Raw genomic sequence first — 20,393 nt, 5'->3', positions numbered from 1 at the left:
AAAAAAAAAGATTAATGGCGTACTTCTCGCAAACTAGCTATATATATATGTATATGTATGTGCACATATATGTATATTTGGGTGTTAGATTATTCGTGTTTTTTAACGGAACCGGTTCCCGACTGTGAAATTAAGAAAAAACCGAAGCAACCAGTTTTAGAATGAAACTATCACAGTAAAGATAGCTTTTATTTAGAAAAGAGCAAAGCAAAATAAGTTCAAGGTTTTTTTTAGATAAAAAGTGAAAGAAATAAAAATCAGTGAAAAATTCACGTTGGGCTTTTATTTAACATTTAAATATTGCATTTTTTTTACTTTTAGGATGTCAGCAGTGGTCTTGCCGCCGCGCGCCGTAGCCAGTTGCTTAGCTGTGCCTACTGCCACTCGGTAGGCTTTTCTGATCGCAGCAACATCAAATAGCGGTCGCCCCTCGGCAGACAATGGCAAAAATCCGAGTGTACTTCTGCCATAAAAAATCTTCTTTGTAGGTGAAGTAAAAGTGCAGATCTCTCCATTTGTGTCCCAACATCGAGATGCAGAACACGAATTGGAGGAGAAGCTCGGCCAAACATGTAGAAAACGTTAAAGTACCAAATATTTATTTACTGGAATCAAATATGATACACTGCTCATCGCAAAATAACCTATAATATAGTTCTAAAAAAATTTGAGGGTTTCCATTAAACTGGAACAAGCCTTGAAAATTTAAAAAATTCAAAACTTTTATTGTGTGAAATGAAAAAAAAAACCGGTTTGTTCAATAAAAAAAATTCAAAATTTCAAAACAAAAACCCATACAGATATTCGAAAAAAACCGGTTGGAAACCGGTTGGGAAAAACCGAGTTAATCACCCTAGTATACATATTATTAAGATTTAAGTAAATATACGAGCATTGCTGCACAATTTTTTCATAGCATTCTCAGCTTCATAGCTGTATTTACAAATGTACATACATACATATGTGCATAACAAAATGTCAACAATATTGATAACAATGACTAAGCCGAATGTAGAAAAATTTTTGAGAAAATCCAATAGTAATTACTTCACAAATATTTACATATCTACATTATGCACATATGTACATATACATATTTTTTTCACACATTTAACTATAGAACACGTCCCAATTTGCCACAGAGCGAAGACGAGTTCGAATCGACGTCGGTACGACGTCGCTTTGATGAAGTTGTTTGGGTGAACTCGAAACGACGTCGAAACGAAGTCGTTTTTTCCATACAAAATGCAACGTCCTTCCGACGTCGTTTTTTCTCATCGAATCGACGTCTTTACGACGTCGCTCTGGTGAAGTCGTTTGGGTGAACTCGAAAACTAAGCACAAATGAAAGTCATTCATTTGGATAGTAAACCGTTTTCATTATGACAATTCTTTATTATGACAGAATATGGAATCCGCAGTGTACACTTGTGCTCAGCAAATTAAGGCACCTATATCGTTTTTTCAGTATTCATAATATTTTTCACTTATATTTTTTTTTTAATTTTTTGTGTATACTGCAAAGTTGCTTGTATTTTGAACTATAAAGTCCTTGTTAAAAAATAAACCCAATTTAATGATTAAAATGAAATGGCAAAAAAATTAATTGTTAAAACTTGTCTGTATGTGGTACGTTAAAAATTTTTAACAAAGGGTGTAGTACTATATAAAAATTTTATAAATGACCGAATATTTCTCTTATTTTTCTTTTTAATTAATATGTTAGTGTGTGCATTGAAACAAAAATTAAAAAAAAAATATTTATTGAATTAAATTAAACTATTTGAAATAAAAAAATTTGTTTTTAATTTTATAGTACTGTCTGCAATTTTGAGCAGTTCGCTGCTATATCGTTTTTGGGGCCCGCCGCCGATCTGTGCTTCATCCGACGGCGAGTCGTTTGTGAACGTCGCCGGGAATATATTGTTTAACAAAACGAGTCGGAAACGACGTCATTACGAAGTCGTTTGACAAATTGGGATATTATAATGGTATCAGCGCTTTAATCCATACCCAGCGAAAAAATTTAATAAGGTGTGACTTTCAACCCAAGCATCCGTTAGTGTCATTTTAGAGCTTCCACACACTGCTGCAGACTTTATTGGCCGATGTGCAACTCGATTGGAACTAAAAAGTCTGCCAACTTTCGGCCGACTGCGTGATCAGCGAGGCGATCTTCTACGTGCGCACCCTCGATCAGCTCAGAATGAACTTCAGTTATGTAAATATTTTTTTTTTTAGATAAAACATCCTAAATTCTTTAGCGATGTATTTTGAAAATGTAAAATCTCACTTATATTCTTAAGTTTTATTATTTATTTAATATTTTTTATGCAATATATTGAATGAATTTGCTCACTTTAATTTAAAAATTCTTAAAACATTTTCTGAGATATGGCGTTTTCGTGCTGGCGTCCGAGATAGGTCGATCATCCACTCAGGGGTCGATATTGTGTAGAAATTTATTTCAAAATCTTGTGCAGTGTCCGTATGTGAAGACTATTTTCTGCATTTTGAGAGAAAATTGAAAACTTTGAAAGCATCTCCGGAAAATTTGCATTTTTTGAGTTGTAACAGTCTCTTAGTAAATGAGCGATTTGTGAATGTAATATAATTTCTAAGCAGCACTTGCATGCACTGTTGCTAATTTTGATAATATTTTTCATGATAGCGAGTTAATTTTAGATTGCTACGGTAAATTATAAGGATTTGTGTATTTGCTTAATTCTATAAAACTTAAAAAAAAAAAAACACAAATTTAAATCAATAAAAATGTACACATAAAAATGTTTGGAAAAAAGCTATACTTCAACTATTCATGGCAAATAATTACTACTGATAATATTCGCTGTAATTAGTTGAATTATTTTCAAGTATATTTATCTAAGATCAATATTTGTTTTAATAAGTAGCATGTAGCTACAATTTATTTATGTATTTATTTGGGTGATTGACTCGGTATTCCCAATCGGGCTTCCACCGGTGTTTTGAATATCTATAGGCGGTTTTTTTTTCGAACAAACCGGTTTTTTTCATTTCATACAAATCTTGACGTCTCGATAAAAGTTTTGAGTTTTTCGAAGTTTTCAAGGGTTTTTCCAATTTAAGGGAAACCGCTAAATAGTTTTAAAATTATATCTTGGGTTATTTTGGGATGAAAAATATATTTTTGAAAAAACTGTTTTTGCATTAGGCATATCTATACACTCTGCTACGGTGGCAAGAGCGCTACTCGAATCCGAAAAGATCAGAAAAAATGCAATAAATTATTAAAAAATGTTAAAATAAGATTAAACGTGAATTTTTTACTGATTTTTATCTGCTTTTGATCTAAAAAAACTTTGAACTCATTTTGCTTTGCTCATCTATACTAATTATATAAAGAGAAGTCCCTTTTTTTGTAACAGGTAATCTCGCGAACGACTGGTCCGATTTCATGATATTTTGTATATAAATAGCTTTCGGTAACCACCATGTTTTAGGCTAAAAAAAATTTTTTTTTTTTTGGGTAAGTGGACCAGGGACCGGTCTATTCGAAAAAATCTAATTATGGTCCGATTTGCTTAAAATTTGGTACGTAAGTAGCTTTTTAGCATATATGATCCATTTTATCCGAGAAGTGGACCAGGAACCGATCTATTCGAAAAAATCTTATTTGCGGTCCGATTTGCTTAAAATTCAGTACGTAGGTAGCTTTTTGCCTGGATAAGCTTATGGATTCCTGTTTTCCAATTTTCATGCAATTTCGAATATAAATAGCTTTGAGCAACGACCATATCAACGGGCGAAGATTTTTTTGCGCCAATCAGAAACAACGGATACTGTCAAAATATATATATATATATATATATATATATATTTAAGGCGGTTTTTTAGTTTTCGCAAGGCTCGAGAGCGGCTGAACCGATTTTTTTGAAACTGCCACCTGCCGCACGTGTCCCAAGGATGGTTTTAGGCTAAAAAAATCTATATGTAAAGGGGGCGTGGCACCTCCCATACAAACCGAATTTCTCATGCTACATATCTCGGAAAGTGTGCATGGTAGAGTTGTGGAACTTGGTATGGAGATATACGAAATCAATCGCATACCCTTGGAGAAAAATTTAAGCTATTGTAAAAAGGGGTGTGGCATCTCCCATACAAACCGAATTTTTCATATTGCATATCTCTGGAAATTTTTTGGTAGAGTCTGGAACTTTGTATGGAGATGTACGAAATATATCGCATACTCTTGGAGAAAAATTGAAACTATTGGAAAAGGGGGCGTGACATCTTCCGTACAAACCAAATTTTTCATATTGCATATCTCTGGAAGTGTTCATGGTATAGTTCTGGAACTTGGTACGGAGATATACGCAATCAACTCTTGAGGAAAAATTGGAACTATTGGAAAAGGAGGCGTGGCATCTTCCATACAAACCGAATTTTTCATACTGCCTATCTTTGGAAGTGTTCATGGTAGAGTTCTGGAACTTGGTATGGAGATATACGAAATCAATCGCATACTCATGAAGAAAGAGGGCAGCTGTTGGAAAGGGGGGGCGTGGCACCTCCCATATAAATCGAATTTGTATACTGAATATCTCTGAAAGTATGCATGGTACAGTACTGGAACTTCATGTGGAGATATGTATGTAGTTGAAATCAAGCCCATACTCATGGAGAAAATTTGGGCTATTTGAAAAGGGGGTGTGACGCCTACAAACGTACCGACCTTTAGCTATCTTTGAATGTATTTTTTAATTCTTCTGTAGGTGTGTTTGTTAGTGAAATCCTCCTAAATGGTTGTACGGATTTTAACGAAACTTTTTGTGTGTTTGAGTGGGTCTCTGGATGTTTTAGTTTCACAATTTAATCCGACAGTTGGCGCGCTGTATTTGAGTTATTACTAAAAATCTTATTTATGATCCGATTTGGCTAATGTTTTAAATATGTATGCAATACTATTGCAAAAACGTGCTGCCAAGTGGTGCTGAAATCTAAAAATAGCCAAGTGAGAAAAGAGGCGGTGAAGGTCAGATTAAATCGACCTATTGCACCATTGGGTATATCGAACGCTCCTGCGTTGTGATTGGCCCAATGGATGTGATTTTCCAATATTATTATGCGTTCAAACTTTTAAGGTATTTCGTCTGAAATAAGTATATGTATATTGCATTTCTGTAGAACAATGATTCGCACCCATTTTGAAATTGCCACCAACTATACTGTAACGCTTCTAGGACATTCACTATAGAACCGGGTTGTTGTCGCCAGGGAGTGAAGAGGAAAAAATTTATTTCGCTTTGCGAATAACCGTGCTATAAAATGCCGCACAACTGGAGAATTTCAAGAACTTCTTCACGGATATAACACTTTCCTTAGGTTATTTAAAGCGGCAAATTACCACCAAACCATAATCTTAGCAGACGAATGTGCCTATGAAAATTGTAAACGTGAATTGTTGGTGAAAATCTTGGACCAAAAAGTTTCAATAAAATATATAAAAATTTTGGGCGGGACGAAGTTCGCCGGGTCTGCTAGTTCTAAATAAAATCATACAAATATACGCATTTTCACTGTATGAAAACTACGTAAAATAAGACCGGGTTATCCGGTTTTTAATTTAATTTCAAAATCGGGGATCCGTTTTTTTCAGGTTCCAATTGAAGGGGAAAGGAAGAAACGGATCTAAGCAGGTCTGACATTGCTTTGAGATAATTAAAGTTAATGTTGATTATTTATTGTAAATTCTGGGTAAATTCATTTGAAATGAGTATTGCCCGGCCAATAGATGGCACTACAATATCCGAAATGACTTGGATCACCAAATAAACACTATATTTAATTATAAAAATATGGGTATAATTTATATTTTCAAAAAATGTCAATAGACTCCTTCAATTACGGAAAAATTGGCCTTAGATTCGATGCTTATCAATACTTATCCGTCCTTCTACACGCAAAAAAATAATTCATCGAGTTATCGTGTACGCGGACGGACTGACGGACAGACGGACAGACAGACATGGCTTAATCAACTTCTCTTTTCATTCTGATCATTCATGTATACATTTGTGTCTATCTATCTCGATTCCTTTAGGCTGTTACAAACAACCGTTATGCGAACAAAGTGCACAAGTGCGCTCGGGTATAAAAATGACCGTGGGACGTGGCACCTCCTATTGGGGTTGCCAACCGTACTATAATATGTAGTATTGTACAATTTTTTTCAGTCTGTGTACTATATACCGTTGGAAAAAATTTAATAAATATTTATTTATTAATTAGTTGAATTAAATTTATAATAAATTGTAAAATTTAATAGTTACGACGCTAGCTGCTAAGGCTATTTATTGGCCGACATATGTATAAATATATTTCAGTAATTGGCAAGAAAACATTTTTATTCAAAAATAACAATATTAAATTAAATATTCTTTAAAATAAAAGGTCATAGTGAGTTTATGAATAAATGAACATTAGAGTGCATCACTACACATACAAAAAAAAATCGGTACTGCGTTTCCAGTAAAATTATAAAAACTATTATATTTAAAGACTTCCACCAAAATATTTCGGAAAAATATTTAGATTTACGTGAGTTGAACCGATTTGAAAATACATACCTCCAAAAATCGGGATTTTTATGAATAAAAATAGTTTGTTAAAGAGTAGAAAAAATCTCAAATGACAAACCGGTTTAAGCTTAAAAAATTTGCATAAAAATATTAAAAAAACTTTTTTTTTTTTATTTTGCTGCGGAATCGTAACAATGAGATTTTTGATGCTGTTTTTAAATTTTTTCCAAAGATTGGTATAAGAAAAAATTGAATAACTGAATCTTAACTATTCCGATTTAGACTTGTGAGGTATCATTGGAAAGGTATTTTCTCGCCCTTTCGTAAAACCTTTCATTCTTCTTTCATTCGCCACACTGTAAAAACCATAGTACAAGTTATAACACAACACTTTTATTCTGTTTTTATCGTAAATTAAAAGCGTTTTTGTGCAAAAAATGTTTTGCAAAAACGCTTAACATTAAAGATAAAAATATAATGAAAGTGTTGTGTTATCACTTGAGGTATGGTTTTTACAGTCTGTGAATATGCGTATAAATACTTTCCATCTGTAAACAAAAAATTAAATGTTTTCAAACTTGTTTAAAATATCCAAAAACTTGTATAGGACAGCTAAATTTTAATTCAAAAATACGGGTATAGGCAGTTAAATGCGCTATTCATCCGCCATAATTTCATAGTTTTATGGTGAATTTATGTTACCACATAAAAACACTGTTGATTATGTTTTACACTGGAGTACAATTCATACAGTTTAAAATTAAATAAATATTCATTATTTTTAATTTCTATTCCGATTGGAGGCCGCTGTGGTGTAGTGGTTGGCAGTGCGCGCTACTATTCCGCATGGCCTGGGTTCGAGTCCAGTTTCCGACCAACATTAAAAAAACAAACATTATTATCCAAAAGTAAGTTGCAAATAGCAATAATTCTCAAGTTATGAAGGAAAGTTCCGAATAAGAAGGCTAAATCAGGCTCAATCTAAAAAAAAGTATTTATTTTAATGAAAGCAAATAAATAAGAATGTGCTTTAGTCTTACCTAACGAAAACCATCAGGAAATTTGTATTGCGGCCAAACATCAAATATTTGTTTTGGATTATTTATTCTCGGTGTCTCGAATGCTGTGCATACGTGTTGGAGCGTACGCGCACCAGTGTTTCATTTTTTCTGATAAGCCATTGCATGGAGATCTTGTGTCAACGCTCTATATGCAACAATAAAAAGCCACAAAACAAAAGCAAAAAAAAAATAAAACTTAAAATTCACTCACTCGCCTTTGCCAGCTAGCAATCACAGGTAGCAATGTTTACGATCATCAAATCAACATCTATGTATATTTAATTTTTTATCCAGCAAATTCCTTTATGAAACCTTAAAATTTATAGTATACGTCTCACAGCAGTCAACAGGTAATTTCGCGATGACACGCGGTACATAAAAATATGATGAAATATTAAACTTCCGCCAATTTAGTATATTGCACGAAAATATTCGTATATTGTACGAATTGAAAAAAAAACATGATTTTGGGGCATTTTGGGTCAATCGGACAGAGAAAAAAGGGTGATGCTTTAGAATTCCTTCATATTTTGTGTGGATATTTTTTTTTCTTTAAATGGTTACTTTTCGAGTTGTGGGCTTCCAAAAAATAGTGAAAATTAAAATTTGGTTTTCTCTAAAGTATTTTTTCGCATTGAAAAATAGTTAAAAAATGAAAAGCCTGGTCGGCATTTTGGACAACAAAACTACATATAATTTTCGCAAAATCACACTATACGATCACTTCTTCTTCGTCTAAATTTTCCCTAAGACTTTTAGAATCAAGCGACTGTTCTTCTGCAATATAAGCATGTTGTCACTAGACAGAATTTGAGTGAAGATTGTGAAGCGGTCGGTGCCAAACCAATTTGCAAACTGCACGTTCATAGCATCATACTTAGTGCGAGGTATATGTGAAAAAATTTACGTACCTCCCAAACTAATGCTAATGCAGATCACACTCTAAAGGTTTATAAATTGATAAATGTATGAAAATGTCAATTTATAAAGCTCTTTAAACCTACTTTATTTTAATTTATAAATATACCTAAGGCTATATTTTGAAAAAAATAAAATAAATTTAAGAAATATTGGTCGAAGTTTCTCAAATTTTGTTTTTCAATTTTCTCTTCCGGTGTGGTTTAACAAAGAAAAAAAAAATTTTGGAAAATTGAATTCGCATTTTAAAAAGCGAGAAATTTTCTCACAAAATTGCGAAGTTTACAAAATTTTTTTATATATATTTTTTTTTCAATACGAAAAAATGCTTTAGAAAAAACATAATTTTAGTTTTTACTATTCTTTGGAAGCCCATGACTCGAAAAGTAACCATCAATGAAGAAAAAAAATGTGCACACAATTTCATATTTCACACAAGTACAATTACCCAAAATATTAAGAAATTCTAAAGCATCACCATTTTTTCCCTGTCCACTTGATACGAAATGCCCCTTCTGCTTAGTACTATGAACGAAAGTATTTAATAAATAAAACAAATACAAATTTGTAGATTTCGTATATTTTAAAAGTATACGAAAATATTACGAATTCCTTCTTACAATATACAAAATTATTGGAACAGAGATTTGTTCGGTAATTTACGCATGTTTTTTTTGTAAAATGAACGAAAGTTTTCATAAATTGTACTGACAAAATGCCTTAGGAAACTCCTTTCGTTATATTTACGAATGGTTGGTAAAATATTGTTTCGTTGTGAAAAAATGCGTTCATATTATAAACGAAAGTTTCGTACGTTTTAACGAAATTTTATTTTCACCTCACTAAAAAAATGAACTTTTGATTTATATTAATTTAAATTTTGACTGCGATAAAGCATATAATATTTTCATAGTTATGAAGGAAAAACTGCCAAAAGTAGAAGGAAAGAAGTATATATATTTTTTTTTGTAAAATAAATGCATAAAAGAGAAAAAATATGTATACACAAAAAGTGTTTTTACTTCTTATTTTAAATAAAATACAATGTACATATATTTGAAGTGTACTATATTTTGGTAAAATTTTTTTTAAAAAGTGCTATATCCTACTTGAAAGAGCAAGGACTAAATAATTTAATGACCTATCTCTCTTTCTCCTCCGACTGTAGGTCTTCACAGAGAAGCCCTTTTTAAAATCATAACCCTCAATCAACAGAATTCTCATTTAGTTTTTATAAGACTTCTTTGAGGCTCTTAGATTGATTTTTATTTAATTTTTCTTACGTTTTTCGAAATTTTCAGCGCCACAAAACTCGGGTGCTGATCAAAATTAACCTTAAAATTTACATAAATCAAAATTTTTGCTAAACAAAATCGCCTCGTAAACATTAAAACAATGGTACTTAAAGACAAACACGTACGTGAAAATATCAACATGGATAATCATCGCCCAGTCACAACACTTACAAATAATCCCACCACAACTTTCACGACGCGCCGTGGCTACACATTTTCAGCTACAACGCTCTTTCTGATGGCTGCCTGCTTTGTGTGCATCCTACTTGCGGTCAGTTTCATCATCTACAATGTTGCAACGTGTGAACAGGAGCTAAATCCGTTACCGGATGAGGAAGTCATTTGCACAACGGTAAAGAAGCATATACAGAAACCGTTCACACCGCAAGTGGCCAGCACGCTGACGCATTATGAACGCGACGTACGTTTGCCGCGTTCAATAAAACCGCAGAAATACAATATTTCCCTTGTGCCGCACCTGCTCAACAATAATTTCACATTCGAAGGAGAGGTACGCATACAAGTTTTGGTACTGGAAGACTGCTATAATATTACCATGCACGCGACCGAATTGAATATCACCAAAAACGATGTGACTGTACGTCGTATTGGCATGTCAACGGCGACGTCGACGTCGACTTTGCAACCGGCTTTGGCAACGAACGCTCACTACATACCGGAAATTGGCGGCGCTGAACTGAGGATACGAAAACAATACATGCTTGAAGCCAAGCAGTTTTTCATCATAGATCTCTACGACAAACTAACAAAGGGTGGCGTGTACGAGATAAGCATCCGGTTCAGCGGTCTAATACAGGACTATTTGCAGGGATTCTATCGCAGTTCGTATCAAGTGGGCAACGAAAAGCGGTAAGTCGTTGTTGTTGCTAATTATGTTCATGCATATCATACATACATACATGTAGATCCCTATTTACGTATATGTGTTTGTATGTACTATATATGAGTAGATATAACTATAGTTACGCGGTAGTAAAATCAACCTGCTTGGTCTGCAAAGCGTTTCTAGCTAAAAATCATAAGGATGTATTTTGACACGTAAACGAAATTCGCACATACCTACATACATACATACATACAGAATGGTAGGGTGATCCATGTTACGTATTTTACACGAGAAAATCCGGAAAATACCGCTTCAACTTCAGCTTATGAATTTTATTAGAAGCGTTTAGTGAGTAAGAGAGGAAGAGGAGGCAAAGAAACAGGTGTGATTAAATGGTGTGAAGTCTGAGGCCGAGACCACGCAATGCGCGGCTGAGCGACTTAATTAAAACATACGAAATACTCTTGCAGTGGCCATGCTCTGAGAGGCATTTCGCTTGCCGCTTTGTCGCTCATTGCGTGGCCTCGACCATAGGCGTTGCGATAGAAAACAACGACGCTCCACAGGAAGCATATTTCTGATCTCGGCAGCTTCTCGGTGGGGAGAAATAAGTGCGATTACATTTTTCAAGAGAGTGCCTACTCGTAGCTTATCGTCGCACACTGGGACTAAGCGTGCTCAAAACTCAATTTTTTAAAAAGGCTTTTTTGTTGAAAAGTAGAAACGTAGGTTTATTCCCCATTAAACTCTACATTTGGGGGCAAGTTTTCAGCTTTCTATCGTTTTTTAGCTGGGAGATATGCGTGTCCAAACTTGAAAAATTTGAACAATATTTTTTTTTCAAAACTGAGAAATTCAAACTGTTATTGTAAGAAAGTGGTATTATACTTCGTTACTTATAATGAAGTTTATATATTTTTTGGTGTATTTTTTTTTTTTGAATTATGTGTTTTAAAAATATTATATAAAAAAAAAGACTAAACTAACCTCTATTTTTTGCAAGTGTAATTTTCAAAATCATTTTTTTTTAATGCGCAAAGCGCCTTTAAATTTGACAGTACTGCAATAAAGTATGTTCCTTCCTTATTAAGAATCCGAGTTCAAAACCAAAAGCACTTTGCGCTTTTCTAAATAAATTGGTTTTAAAAACTTCTTTTTGATTTTAATTAAACACAAAAAGATATACTTAAGGTTAAGTTTGCTATACAACAACCACATATTGAAAAGTTTTGACTATTTATTTTATTTTAACTGTTTTTTTTTAATAAAATTATAGCTGATTTTTTAATTAATTTATGTTTTTAATAAGATTCATTACTTGCTTTTCGATATTTTGTATGCTCAATTTCTAAATCTCTTTAAATTTAAAACATAATGGGGCATATCCATATCGAATCAAAGACGAAACTTAAAAAACTCTCTACTTTTTTGAAAAAATTTTCTTAAACTATTTTTACTTTCAACTTTGTTTTGGCCATGCACATATCCCATTATGTTTTACATTGAAACATAAATTTTTGTATATAATTGCTATCTTTTACTATCTAAGTGATCTCTATATAAATTGCTTCTAGTGATTACAATAAATACGCACATAGTTACTGTTATTACCTTTTATCGCTTTTAACTTGTTTCTAAGTATTGCGAATTCATTGATAAAACTAGCACTGAAACGAAAAGACTTGTTCTTCCTGATTATGTTGTAAGCTAAACTTAGATATTTTTACTAAAATTAGCTGGGGAAAGACTCTATAAAAAAATTTACCTCTAATGGGTTAAAATATGATCAACAATTCGTTAACTCAAAGTCGTAAATGGGTTAAATTATATATAATTTGTATAACAATAAAATCAAATTAACTTAACATAAGACATTACAAAAAACTGGGTCACCAATGGGTTAATGCATGATCAATCATGTGTTAAGATGTCAAAAATTTACTCTTAAAAAGTTGTTCAAGGGAGTCTAATGGAAAGGAAATTATTTTAGAATTTTGAGCACCCGCTTATATGGGGCGGGCCCAGTGTGCGTCGTTACTCCGCTACTTTCACAGCGAGGCAGTGATCCACAGTTTTGAATTTCTACTCTTATAAAGATGCCAAATATGGTGGATGAAACCTGTTCTAAATCCTCCTTCGAAATTACGCCGTCATCTGGACCGTGATCCATGGCGAGCAGGACGAATTTGGGTGCTTCCTCCGAACTGGTGCTTCTCTTCGGAAGAGAGGTTTCCTTCCTAGAGACCACTGTCAGAAGCTACCTGCTTGGTGTTCTTCGAGCTGCCACTTAGATCTCTCAGGTTTACTCATCCAACCGAGGGGTTGCCATAACACTCAAGAATTTCCGTAGCCATGCGGCAGTCAGCATGGGCTCTTTAACTCGAGCCAGGAATAGCGTTCGACGGTTCAGCCCGTGGCTCTTTTCCTAACTGACCTGTGGACGATTTCGCATGAAACTTTTTACCGAAGGCCGGATGCGATGGGTTTTCATTGATACCCGCCGAAGTCGACACATACTTAGATTATTGTCAGTAAGGACCGCAATACTTATCCTGCTGAAATGGAAAGTGCCGTTTTAGATTTAAGAGTCAATTGCACCTCCTTGTTGCAAGAATAGCGAAGATCTCAAAAAATTCTTAATAATTACATAACAGATGTAGTTTCTTATGTTTATGTGTAAACATCTTAGCTCTCGGTGTGAGTAAATCAGCTTTAGCCCAGCAAAAGATTTGTAACCGCTTCTTGTGTAACCTAGCAGAAATCTGTAATTTCTTCTTGCGTGTACAAATGAACACCGGGCTTTTTCAGGATCAAATCGGGACTAGTGTGGGTTTATTTCGGCCCAGTTTTGGGACCTGTTTTAGAAAATTGCATGACCCTTTTTGGATTTTCAGGACTATTTTGAGATAAGTTCATGATTAGTTTAGGACCATTTCGAGCCCGTTTCGGAACTAGTTGGGGTTCACGTCAGAACTTGTTCAGAATTATTTCAGGACCATCTCGGGACTATTTCGGGACTGGTTTAAAACCATTTCGGGACAAGTTCTAGACTATTTCAGTACTATTTCAAGACAAGTTGAGTACAATTTCAGGACTAGTTCGCGATCATTTCCGAACAAGTTTACGAATTTTTCAGAACTACTTCGGGATAGGGTTGGTTCGAAACTAGTCCCGAAATGATCCTAAAATAGTCCTGAATTAATCTCGAAAAGATTACAAAAAAGTCGTATACTAGTCTCTATAACATTCATAAAATAAAAAAATTAAATTAAATAAATTCTTTATTCCTATATAACTTTTTTTCTTTGCTTAGTGATCAAAAGATTCTATAATCAAGTCCGTGGGAATTTCGTTCAAGGACTTTTGTTATTAAAGAATGCAGCTAAACTATGCTGTAGAAGTTATTTTCAAAATCCAATATGTTTTTAGTATAATAGCAACAGGCAGACTTTTGTATTATACCGTATCGGAGAAGAAAATGCTAATGCTAATGCTTTGCCAAGTCGTACACTGGTGTTCACACATCAAATTTCATGAGTAGCTGGTACTTACGCCTTTTTTTTTGTCTTACAGCTGGTTAGTTTCAACACAATTTCAAGCCACTGATGCTAGAAGAGCATTTCCATGCTTCGATGAACCATCTTTAAAAGCGAACTTCACATTAAAAATAGCGCGTCCGCGCAACATGACCACAGTGTCTAATATGCCCATTGTGTACACAAAAAATCAGTAAGTAACTTAATATTGTAAATATTATATTTAAAGTAATTAGCTCCTAAATTTAGACAAATTAAAAGCATGTATAACTAAAATAACATTTTAAAATTATCAAAAAAAAAAGATTGGCCTGCAGTTGTACGCAAAATAAAATGGGTTCTAAAGTTAAAAAAAAAACAGATTTTTCATAGATATTCCATTGAAAGTTACAGTGGTCGAACAAATTTTAGCCGCACCTCATTTTGACAAGTTTTAACATATTATTATTTTGTTAATTGATTTTGGTTTTAACAAAAAAAGGAGCTCATTCATTGACAAATCCCGTGTAAATCCAAGTTTAAAACTTTGTGCAATATTTGAAAAGAGCTCAGCATACTTTCGTAAATATCGAGCTTCTTTAATTGGATTTCCTAGAAAGAATTCTTTTCAAAACTAGCGGTAATTTTGTAGAATTTTTGTCGTCCCATTTGCTTCCATATAACGAATACAAACAATTTATTTCGAGGAAATCTTGCAATTTTTACGAAAGTTTATTGCATTTTTTTAATATTTGACACTGGCATAGCCTTTAGAGTCGATTTTATTTTGCCTATAACTACGGGCCGTTTTATAGCTTAAAATGCATTGATTTTGTTTTTAAAAATATTTATCCACCCACTATTTGCTGTGGGCCAACATTAGCTTTCTCTCGCTATTTAATGTTATTATTTTCCAGTGAATATCTCACCGATTATGTATGGGATCAATTTGCCGAAACCTTACCTATGTCCACTTACTTGGTGGCCTATGCAATTTCGGACTTCAAACACATCTCCGATGGTAATTTCTCGGTATGGGCACGCAAGGATGCCATACAATCAGCCAACTATGCACTTAGCGTTGGACCGAAAATACTTAAATTTCTTGAAGAATTTTTCGATCTGCCCTTCCCGCTGCCGAAAATTGATATGATAGCGATACCGGACTTTCAAGCGGGAGCCATGGAGAATTGGGGCCTGATAACCTACAGGTACATGAAAAAAAAAAACTGAAATAACTCGAGTAAATGTGCCTAAATTTCGTTACCATTATTTGTGCCACCCCCTTTCTTCTGTGCAGGGAGACCGCAATGCTCTATGAAGAGGGCGTTTCGGCTACAACGAATAAGCAACGCATTGCCAGTGTTGTTGGCCACGAACTGGCCCATCAGTGGTTTGGCAATTTGGTAACACCCAGTTGGTGGGCTGATATTTGGCTCAATGAGGGATTCGCCAGCTATATGGAATACTTCACTGTGGATGCGATTCATCCGGAGTGGAAGCCACAGGATCAATTTGTAGTGAATGAATTGCAGAATGTATTCCAGTTGGACGCGCTTTCATCATCGCATAGAATCTCAGTAGAAGTATTCAACCCAGATGAAATTTCAGAGATTTTCGATCGTATTTCTTATGCCAAAGGTTCGACCATCATACGCATGATGAACCATTTCTTAACTACGAAAGTATTTCAACGTGGACTAAGCAAGTATTTGAAGGAAATGTAAGTCTATGATACCGAATTTACACTGCATTACATACATAATTAAACTTAAATCTATACATTATGTAGGGCTTACAACTCCGCTGAACAGGATGATTTGTGGCGCTTTTTAACTATAGAAGCCATTGCAGCTGGCCTGCTAGATCGAAACACCACTGTTAAAAAGATTATGGATACATGGACTTTACAAATCGGTTACCCTGTACTCACCGTTACACGTTATCCGAATACACATGCCATCCGCATGGAGCAGCAGCGTTTTATATTTTCAAATCAGTCCGACTCGCAGTACTCTGCTGAGGATAGAAATCCCCTCTGGTGGATACCAATTACATATACAACTTCGAAAGAGTTGAATTTCGAAAATACACGGCCCATCACTTGGGTGCCACGCAGCGAAGTTTACGAAATTGAAGATCGTAATCTCTCCACTGCGGATTGGTTTATCTTTAATATCCAACAAACTGGATATTATCGCGTCAATTACGATGCTTATAACTGGAAAGCCATTACAGCTCATCTAATGCAGCCACAGAAATATAGAAACATAGGTCCAGCGAATCGTGCACAATTATTAGACGACGCAATGAATTTGGCACGTGGTGCATATTTGAGCTATGAAACAGCATTGAATATGACGCGGTATCTCAATCATGAATTGGATCTGGTGCCATGGAAGTCTGCTTTAAACGCATTTAATTTTATCGATTCGATGTTGGTTAATCAGGGCGACTACGATCTGCTGAAGGTGAGTCACTTGATGAGATTGCATGCAATTAAAGATAAAGAGGAAGATGCGTGTCAGTCCCGAAATACATACTTGAACAAAGGAAACCAGGCCTCTCGTCACTTTCTAAACAAAGAGAGTTTTGGTATTGTTGAGGATTAGCGTTAGGTTTTCTCCATGCGATCGGACGTAAAATTAGTTAGTGAATCTCTTTCCAAAGTCATGAACACTGCACTTGTGGTTAATTTCTTTCGAATATGTACTTTGAGGCTAGTTACTAGGGATTAAAACTCGATTTGTGGATTTGAAGGTTTTCTCAGAGGAGAGCATAAAAAGTACCCCCTTACCCCCATATCGTCTCCTAACGTAGATTAATGCTGGCATTCAGTAAGTCAATCTCATATTAAGCCACTAAATTTGAAAATAAATAAGTTAATTTTTTTTGTGGCTTGAGGCGATTTTGGTATTCAGTAAGAGAAAGTCCCAAAACGTTCACCAAAATAGGTGCGTTCCCTAACTCGCAAGAATTTACAGGAATTTACCAGAAAGCGTTCCCGTACTCGGTTCTCTGGTAAAGTAGAGGAAAAATGGGGGAATAAAATCGATCCTCCCTTCGTCAGAAGTTGCAAGATTTTACCCGAAGAGTTTTTGTGGTCACCATTCTGCTGTGTGAAATCAACCAAATCCTGTCATATGAGGGGCATTTAACTAGATGTTGCGGGTTGTTAGGTGTGTCTGCTAATCGTTTGGAGATTTTTGGCGATCAAAATTAGCGATAGCGAAAGTTGGAATCCTGCTGCTGGTTTGAATTCGTTCCATACATTTTTGTGGTTGTTTTGCCGCATGTGCCTGCGTCAAAAGTTGAGAGCAAATTTTATCAGTTGCAGCAGCGCATGCGTTGTCAATGTGGCGTCTTCTATTCAAAATCACAGAGTTGACTTGGATGTCAGTCAAAAGATCCCTGTGATGCAGAAACGAATTTTTATCTGGCGGAGCCTTAAGTATAAAACACAATATCCATCAAATGCCTACCAAGACTTATCTGGTAAAAAATGAAGCGCATATCAAATTTTTCGATGAATTTTTGACATAGTTCAGGAGGTATGTCATTTATAGCTCGTGTGATTTCGTTCTTCACCTTTCGCACCATCTCGGGCTTATTGGCATAGACTAGAGCTCCAGAGAAAGAAGTTCATTGGTGTCACATCGCAAGATTTCAGCGACCATTTTACCTTATTGTGTTCGCCCTGGGAAATTCGTTCGCAATAAAGCCATTGCTTCATACTTTCCATTTCTTCTAATGCAGACCATTTAGTTTGTTATCATGTCACGATAACGTTCGCCGTAACAACGTTACCGGCAAGTCGTACGGTCCGTTGACTTCGCCAACCGAAATCTACCCGAAACAGTGACTCGTTGTGGGTGCATTGTTTTTTCTTGAATGGCGTGTGGATTTTCATTAACCCAAATGTGGCAGTTTTGCTGAGTGCCGGTTATGTTCATCGAAAACGACCATTTTTATAAAACGTGTGTATCACTTTTACGCGTTGTTCAACTGAGTACCGCTCCATGACTAAGTTTGCCAAGGCCCGTAGTACCAATTGTGTGAAAAAGGTATAATTAAGACAAACAAACATTAACATGTTACCAATAATTGCTGTCAAAGATCTGTATCACTCTTGAATCAACCAATATGTATGTATATATATATCGTGTACTTAACCCTTTAGAACTACCTTCTGGATCTGATGGAGAACGTTTACAAAGACATTTCGCCGAATAATTTCACAGAGGATGCCGACGGAGGGGAGGATATGTTGAAATTGATTAAACGTGTCGAAATATTGTACATGGCTTGCCATCTCGGCCATCGTCATTGCGTATTGGAGAGCGCACGTCACTTTCACAATTGGATGGAGGTGGCCAATCCGGACAACAATAATCCGTAATCAAGAAATAAAATTATTATTTTTTCTTTTTCATTTTATACTACTCACTTGCATATTTACTTACGTTTCGCTTTGACTTCAGAATTCCACCGAATTTGCGTGGCATTGTTTATTGCACAGCAATTCAATATGGCAGCGAGTACGAATGGGAGTTCGCTTTCCAACGCTATCGCAGTACTACAGTCTCAACCGAAAAAGAACTACTACTCAGCGCACTCGGCTGCTCCCTGGAACCGTGGATATTGGCGCGCTACTTGCGCCGCTCAATCAGTGGTGAAGACATTCGCAAACAAGACGTACATAGGGTATTTGCGGCAGTGTCAGGCAATGTGGTGGGCCAGCAGATCGCCTTTGATTTCATGCGTAATAACTGGGAGGAGATCAAGACATAGTAATTGTTAATTTTTTTTATTTTAAATTTTATAATTGTATCTCTTTACTTAACATAGCTTGGGTTCCACCATGTCCAATCTGAATATGATTCTGAAATTTGCCACAAAACGCATGAATTCGAAATTTTTCCTCACTGAATTGGAGTCTTTTATTAAAACTGATGTTAAAGATAATGGCCGGTCCATTCAACAAATTCTCGAACAGGTGCGTATCAATGTCGATTGGATGTCCCGCAACTACCAGGATATCATCGCATGGTTAAAGCGCGAGGCGTCAGCAAGGCAACGAAGGGATGGTACACCGAAAGTAGCTCACTAATTGATAATCAAATTTGTTTTTAAATTAAATTTTGTGTGTTCTTATTGTTGTAAAATAATGGTAAATATTTTACATTTCCACGTGAAAAGTGTAATTTAATTCTGTGTTGCGAAGCCAATGTAAACATTTTTAAGTATTCTAAGTAATTTTTATAAAATTACAGTATGTGTGTTAGTAAACTAAATCGAATCAAAACAAAATTTCTTATTAAAAAATCATTCACACTTATTTTGTATTAATATTGTTGTATTACTTGACAAGAGAGAACCCAGATATTTGTGTGTGCGAATCAAATTCAACTAACCGTTATATTTAACGCACAGCCAAACTAGCATTGCTTTGTTAAAACGGTTGTTGTTCTGGTGGCAAAAATGTTCCAGTCAATTAAAACAATACATTTTCTTAACGTTGAACCTTTCGATAAGATTTTGTTTAATTGTAAAAGATTAAATAAAGAAGAAGATGCTAAAAAATTGTGTTTTTAGTGCATCTAAAGTGTTGTTTACTTTTATCTGAGAATTGCCGAAACCAAAGTATCCACCTTTGTTCTCTATATCGTGTGTTAATCTTACTAAATGTTATTAAAATTGCATTAGTTTGCTAACATACATACATACATATTTATATATATATACATACGTACACATTATCTTTTATGTATAGTGCTAAGCAAAATTATAATTATTACATCATAGGTATATTTTTATTTTAACTTAATGTGAGTGTGTACTTAATATAAATTAAAAACTTCACTAAATTAAAATGCAATATGGGTATTCACCAACTGTTGACAACAGTCGTGGCTTGAGCTAAAAAGAAGAACGAGTTGAAACTGCCAACAAACAGTTCACTTTACAGCGTGTTTCACTTCTGCGTGTTTCAATTCTGCTAAATGCAAAAATATTTCATTTTTCACCAAATCTATTAGAGAATTGTGAATGTTTTAGTGCACTCCATTGCTTTGCAGTTAAGTCTGCTGGAGCAGAAGCGAAATCATTGCAAATTAACACAATTTAAACTGATTTTTCACTTATAATTCAAATTTCTCTTTGCCGCTGATTTGTAAACAAACGTTTATTTACAAGTT

General features: G+C 34.8%; 1 protein-coding gene across 1 annotated transcript; it reads left to right on the top strand.

Annotated features, from left to right (window-relative positions):
• Positions 1–9,844: 9,844 nt before the first annotated feature.
• Positions 9,845–20,166, top strand: LOC118754056 (aminopeptidase N-like; the record flags this gene model as incomplete). The annotated part of the gene is given in 8 exon segments (XM_036488923.1): positions 9,845–10,704; positions 14,255–14,410; positions 15,114–15,407; positions 15,497–15,919; positions 15,989–16,667; positions 18,377–18,591; positions 18,678–18,986; positions 19,045–20,166. Coding segments are annotated over 8 exon segments (3,108 nt in total). The 3' UTR covers positions 19,307–20,166.
• Between the last annotated feature and the right edge of the window lie 227 nt (positions 20,167–20,393).

The sequence above is a fragment of the Rhagoletis pomonella genome, unplaced genomic scaffold (assembly GCF_013731165.1).
Source record: "Rhagoletis pomonella isolate Grant_MI unplaced genomic scaffold, Rhpom_1.0 Rhpom_scaffold_03289, whole genome shotgun sequence".
Lineage (NCBI taxonomy): Eukaryota > Metazoa > Arthropoda > Insecta > Diptera > Tephritidae > Rhagoletis > Rhagoletis pomonella.
The sequence above is the reverse complement of the archived record's forward strand: the minus strand, read 5'-3'. Positions and strand labels throughout refer to the sequence as shown.